The 5,870-nt window shown below is 35.2% G+C and overlaps 1 protein-coding gene across 1 annotated transcript; it reads left to right on the top strand.

Annotated features, from left to right (window-relative positions):
- The first annotated feature begins 1,672 nt into the window (after positions 1-1,672).
- On the top strand, positions 1,673-5,475 carry LOC128099796 (taste receptor type 2 member 136-like). The gene is given in 3 exon segments (XM_052721612.1): positions 1,673-1,680; positions 4,569-4,758; positions 4,927-5,475. Coding segments are annotated over 3 exon segments (747 nt in total).
- Positions 5,476-5,870: the final 395 nt, after the last annotated feature.

Raw genomic sequence — 5,870 nt, forward strand, 5'->3', positions numbered from 1 at the left:
TTTAGAACCTGGGGCCTATGCAGGGCCACTTTGCTCAGCCTGGAAGGAGGGGACTAGATCTGCCTAGACTGAATCTACCAGGTTGAGTTGAATCCCCAGTAAAGTCTTTGCCCTGGAGCAGATGGGATTGGGAGGTGGGCTGGGGGGAGGGCAGGGGGCCAGGAGGAGGGAGGACAGGGGAATCCGTGGCTGATATGTAAAATTAAATCAAATTATAAAAGAAAAAAGAAAAAAATAAATCAGATATCAATGCCTAGTGCTTGAAATTATCTGACTTAGTCTATTTATTCATCTCTCTGAAGATTATCCTTACCCTCTAGTTGAAATTAAAAACAGAAAACTATCAAGGATGTTGGAACAAGTCTTTAATTCCAGCACTCAAGAGGAAGAGGCAAAAAAAAAAAAAAAAATGGTATGAACACTAAAAAAAAAAAAAAAAAAAAAAAAGAGGAAGAGGCAAGTGGATCTCTGAATTCAAGACCAGCCTGGTCTACAGTGAAAATTCCAAGACAGCCAGGGCTACACAGAGAAACCTTGTCTTGAAAAAAGAAAATAAAAAAAATTAGAAAAACCTACCATATAACAAAGAAATGATTCCTCTTACATTAGGCATTTACTTTGCATTACAAACAATTTAAATGATAGTAGCTTTTCATTAACAAACAGAAATACTGTTGTCTTTTGTTGTTTCTGTGAGTTAAGTTCCCTTCCTCTAAGAGCTGAAACAGTTGAAAAAGCAAAGGATCATTGAACCAGCTATATATCTCTATATACTTTATTTCTATCCAAGATTATGACTCAGAGCTCCTGAAACAGATAGGACAAGAAAAGAAATTCTCCAACCTAGCCTTAGATTCTACCCAATTTAAGTTCCATGATGTCAAGGGACAATATTGCAACAAATTTACAAATTTTAACTGGCTCTTATTTGCAAATATAGTTTTGAAGGACTCCTCATTCTGCAAAATGTAGCATGCATTCTGATTTTCTGAGAGTGGGCATTAGGTTTATAGATAGAATACACTTCTAAAAACACAAGAGTTCATAAATAAAAATTAAAAACCAATGACGATCATCAGTCATTTGATCAACCATTTATCAAAAAAATTTGATCATTTCAATATTTTTTGAAAGTAAAATTTGAATGACATTTTCTTTTAAAAATCATATTTACTAAAACTGACCAGTTGGAGTGATTTCTGATCCTCCTCCCTCTTTCCTCCTCCTCCTCCTCCTGCTCCTCCTCCTCTTCCTCTTCTTCTTTATCTTCTTCTTCTTCTCCTTCCTCTCTCTTCTATCTGCCATTCTGCTTATTTTAACAACTGTGTTTGGTGCATAAGGAACTCCTTTGATTTAGTATATTGAGCCTAGTGTAAGAGATGAGTCCAAACATGGGCAAAGCAGAAGCCTGTGCTGTGTTGCTATCTCCTTTAGGTTAAAACAACCCCTCTTGGGGAGATGAGAGAAGCTCATAATACCAGGAAACATAAGGTTCAGAAGCTCTTGGAATGCACAAGGCTCAAGTCCTCTCTCCAAGGTTTTTTAAGCAGTAGTAATCACCAGGGAGGGGACAATTTCTTACTGCTGAGCTACCAGCAAGTCTAGCATCTTTCCCAAGTCCTGACTGGTCCTAGGATAGGCTACTCCTGGATGCAGTTTTGAAGAGACACCCATGTTCCTGTAAGTAACCTTTGACCCATCCTCCTATAAGCAACCCAAAGAAACCCACTGGTTCACAAAGCTGGACATGGATGAAATAATTTCTTTGGTCTCTCAGTCTTTTATCTGGGCTGGGCATCTCCCCTGGATTACATCCTTCTATAATTGCTATTTACTATTGACATACTTATTGTGAAAATAGATTATCATGGTAGGTGAATTATACTCTACCTACTTATGTGTGATGTGTCAACCTATCAAATTTATAAATGCAAAATAATGTTCACCTTCATAATTACATCTTCACTTAAATCCATTATTTTTGACAATTACAGAGCTTTCCTTAATTACATCATCATTTTCCTCCATCATTTTTATTCTGTAGATGAGTATAAAAATAAGCACCACCAATCTATGCTATATGAAAAAGCAAAAGAGGTAAAAAGGAAAACACAAAATAAAATAAAAGTCAGTAATTTACTTAATGTATAGTAACTTCCAAATAACTTTAACAGGACCATCTTTGCCAAAGCTTCTACCTATAAGTTCTGGGTCAAATTTGAAAACCCCAGCTCTCAACAGTTGATAGAGAATGTAGGTGGAGAACTTTTAATGCTATTTAGAAAGCTAAGCAGATAATGTAACAGGGAACAGAGACTCTGACCCTGAACTCTGTCCTCAGTTCTTTCAGGCCAGTAAGTTTGTGGGTGTCAGCAAATAGTTACTTCATAACATATAAAATAAGAACTATATATGATCTTATAACTCAATAAACTAATCTTGGCAACTATATTTTAACATTCCATTTTACCTTGTTATTGTCAAACATTTCATTTACTGTTTAGAATTAATCTAAGATCTTAAATAAGAATGCAGAAATTAATTTAAGATAATATCCCACAGAAATAATCACTGTTATATATTAATTTTTGTTTTGTTTTGAGGCAAGGTCTGTCTATGTAACTTTGGTGGGCATGGGAATCACTGTCCAGCCAAGCTGACCTTGAACTTGAAGTTATCTCTTATTTCTGCCTTTCAGGTGCTGGGATACACTGATGCGCTATCACACCTGACAGCTATCTGCTTCAAGATTATTATTTGGTTTACTTGAGCAAACACATTTATATTTGTATGTTTTAAATAAGAATAATATTACTCTATTAGTAGTAAACCAGGTTAAGAAGTTTTGAAATTTTAGTTTAGCAATACCAAACCTTATAAAATAAAACAAGTCAGACAGAAGAACATCAACCCCACCTCCAAAGCAAACACAGTAAGTTTGCTGAATCTGTTGGAACATAATTATTATTGGATGAATTTGTAATTTTTTTCTTATAGAAAAAAATGTTCTCAAAAAGCAGTTTCTATTTGCAATATTTTAAGATTTTGTTCATTTTAAATTTGGGAGGGGATTGTCACTGTTGTTGTTAATGAACATGATATTATTTTATTAGCATTTTACTGATAAATACACTGAAATAGCAAGCAGTTGTAAAAAAAAAAAAAGTCCATATTACAGCTGTGTGAAGCCAAGTGCCTGGTTTTCCATCTTTGTAGTGTGACTTCAGCCTTCTCTAAAACCAATTATATTATAAAAATTGAAAAAAATTGGAACTCAAAAATTAAACTATTTTAGCATGTACTAATCTCAAAAACAAAGTCATCAGAATCAATTACATAAAAACTGAATATTTATATATGAAGTCTTAACTCCACAGTAACAAACACATGCTCTTTTGAGAAATATTTGGAAAACTGTTGGGGCTAGAGAGTTAGCTCAGCGGTTAAGAGCACTTGTTATGGTGGACAGGACCTGGGTTTGATTCCCAGCACCCACATGGAGGCTTACACCCCTCAAGCACCAGGCACACATGTGGTACACCAACATACATGCAGGCATAATACTCATACACACAAAATAATAAAATAAACTTAAAAAGAGTTTGACATAGAATTTTTTAAAATACAGTTGATTAAGTTAAATAATATTTAAATATTAGCTATATCTAAGAGAGTAATTATATAAATATCTAACTATGATATATTTATTTGAAAATATTTATATGTTACATATATTTATAGTGGACTAAATGGCTTGAAGTACAACAAATGACTCCTTTAAACTTACGTGATATCTTTGAAAATAGTCTTCAATTTAGAAGAGTGCAGCACAATGATTCTTCTATCTATGAGAGATGCATGAGAGATGAGGGCACATGTGTGAGCACATGCAAGCACTGTGCACACAAGTTTTTGGGTAAAAATTATGCATAGGTAATAGGTGTTTTCATCAGTTATCAGACTTTATGAAGTATTAGCCTTCCTGGTGTCCCATGCAAATGTCTTGACAATTTGATTAGGAAATTTTCCATTTTTTTAAATACATAAATCTGTCATTTAGCCTGAATACATATTGGTAATAATTCTATATATAACCAAGATAGAATAAAGGATTTACAAACTCATTGCATAATCTCTGTACTGAGTTTTAAAATTTTAATAGCAAATCAGTAACGTGGATGAATACAAATTATGGTGGGCCTAAGCAGGAGGAAATTGTTTTAAACCATAAAACCATGTATTTGTTCATTTGCATGCTTGCAAATGAGAATGTAGCTTCCTTCAACCTCAGCCCTGAAATACACTAGTACTTAGAAGGCTGTATAAGTAGATATCCACTTGAACTGTTTTGCAAGCATTTTTGTTTCTATAAAAACAACGCCAAACTCATTCACCAGCACACAGAGTTGCTTTTGCATTTTACAATGGCCATGGTATTTAAATATAGCATGATCTTCACCTACCATAAATGAAGAGCACAGGGATTGGGGTATTCACAAAATCACAACCAGTGACACGAAAACTACATTTTGTTTTTTGTCTTTTAAAAAACTATTTGCTTTTTAAAGCAAATCAGACTCAACTGTGTTTAATCCAGCTTTATTTACTATACAAGTAAAATTTATTATTTGTGTTGCCTGGGCTGTAATCAACCATTTTAATACCTGGCTGGTAACTATACTCAGCATACTGTATTTGCTGAAGATAGGCAATTTCTCAAACCTTATTTTTCTTGGCCTGAAGGGAAAAATTAAGAGTGTCATTGTAGCCGGGCGGTGGTGGCGCACGCCTTTAATCCCAGCACTTGGGAGGCAGAGCCAGGCGGATCTCTGTGAGTTCAAGGCCAGCCTGGGCTACCAAGTGAGTTCCAGGAGAGGCGCAAAGCTGCACAGAGAAACCCTGTCTCGAAAAAAAAAAAAAAAAAAGAGTGTCATTGTAGTTGTACTTTTGGGGAGTTTGATGCTTTTGTTTCCTAATCTTGTGATGGCAACCATATGTGGGAAAGTCCAAGTGGATGGTCACAGAGGCAACTTGACTGGGAAGCCCAAACTTGCTTATGTCATAAATCTTACACTTTGGACAACATTCACTCTGAACAACGTCAATCCCTTCACCACATCTATGATCTGTCTTTTGCTGTTAATCTATTCTCTGTGTAAACACCTTCAGACAATGAAGCTTTAAAGAAAAGGATCCCAAGATCCAAGCACTACAGCCCACATTAAGGCTTTGCAAGCTGTGATTTCCTTTCTGTTGTTATTTTCCATGTTCATTCTGTCTCTAATCGTATCAGGTTACAGTTATATGACACCTCTGGATAAGCAGATGCACCTGATTTGCCAGGTTATTGGCACCCTGTATCCTTCAAGCCATTCCTGCATACTGATATGGGGAAACAAGAAGATCAAACAGGCCTTGGTGTTGGCGATGGTGCAGGTGCGAACAAGGCTCTGGCTGAAAGAACCAAAACCTTGAAGTCCTTCAGCCAATATCAGAGATGTGGTGTGACTAGTAGCAGAGTCTGCAGCATTTTGTGCTTCCTATTGCTTTTGAAAAATGGACTGTGTGTGAATTGTTTCTAAAGAAATTTCAAGAAAGTATTTATGTTTATGTCAACAAAATTAAGAGATTATTTGTGTTTGTGGACATGTATAAAATATACAAGAAAACCTGTCTATAGCATTCCCCTAATATTATTTTCATAAAAACCATGCCATTATTCAAAATATGCTTCACATTTTTCAGAATTAGGAAGCCAGGTGTAACTGACATAAATGCTTATTTATCTTCTACATAATAAGTTGAAAACCTAATTTTAAATCTATTTAAAACTGTTAGCTTGTTTTAAGAAATCATTGCTCTTCCCATTT

The sequence above is a fragment of the Peromyscus californicus genome, unplaced genomic scaffold (genome assembly GCF_007827085.1).
Source record: "Peromyscus californicus insignis strain IS unplaced genomic scaffold, ASM782708v3 Scaffold_6__1_contigs__length_162567912, whole genome shotgun sequence".
In the NCBI taxonomy this organism is placed as follows: Eukaryota; Metazoa; Chordata; class Mammalia; order Rodentia; family Cricetidae; genus Peromyscus; species Peromyscus californicus.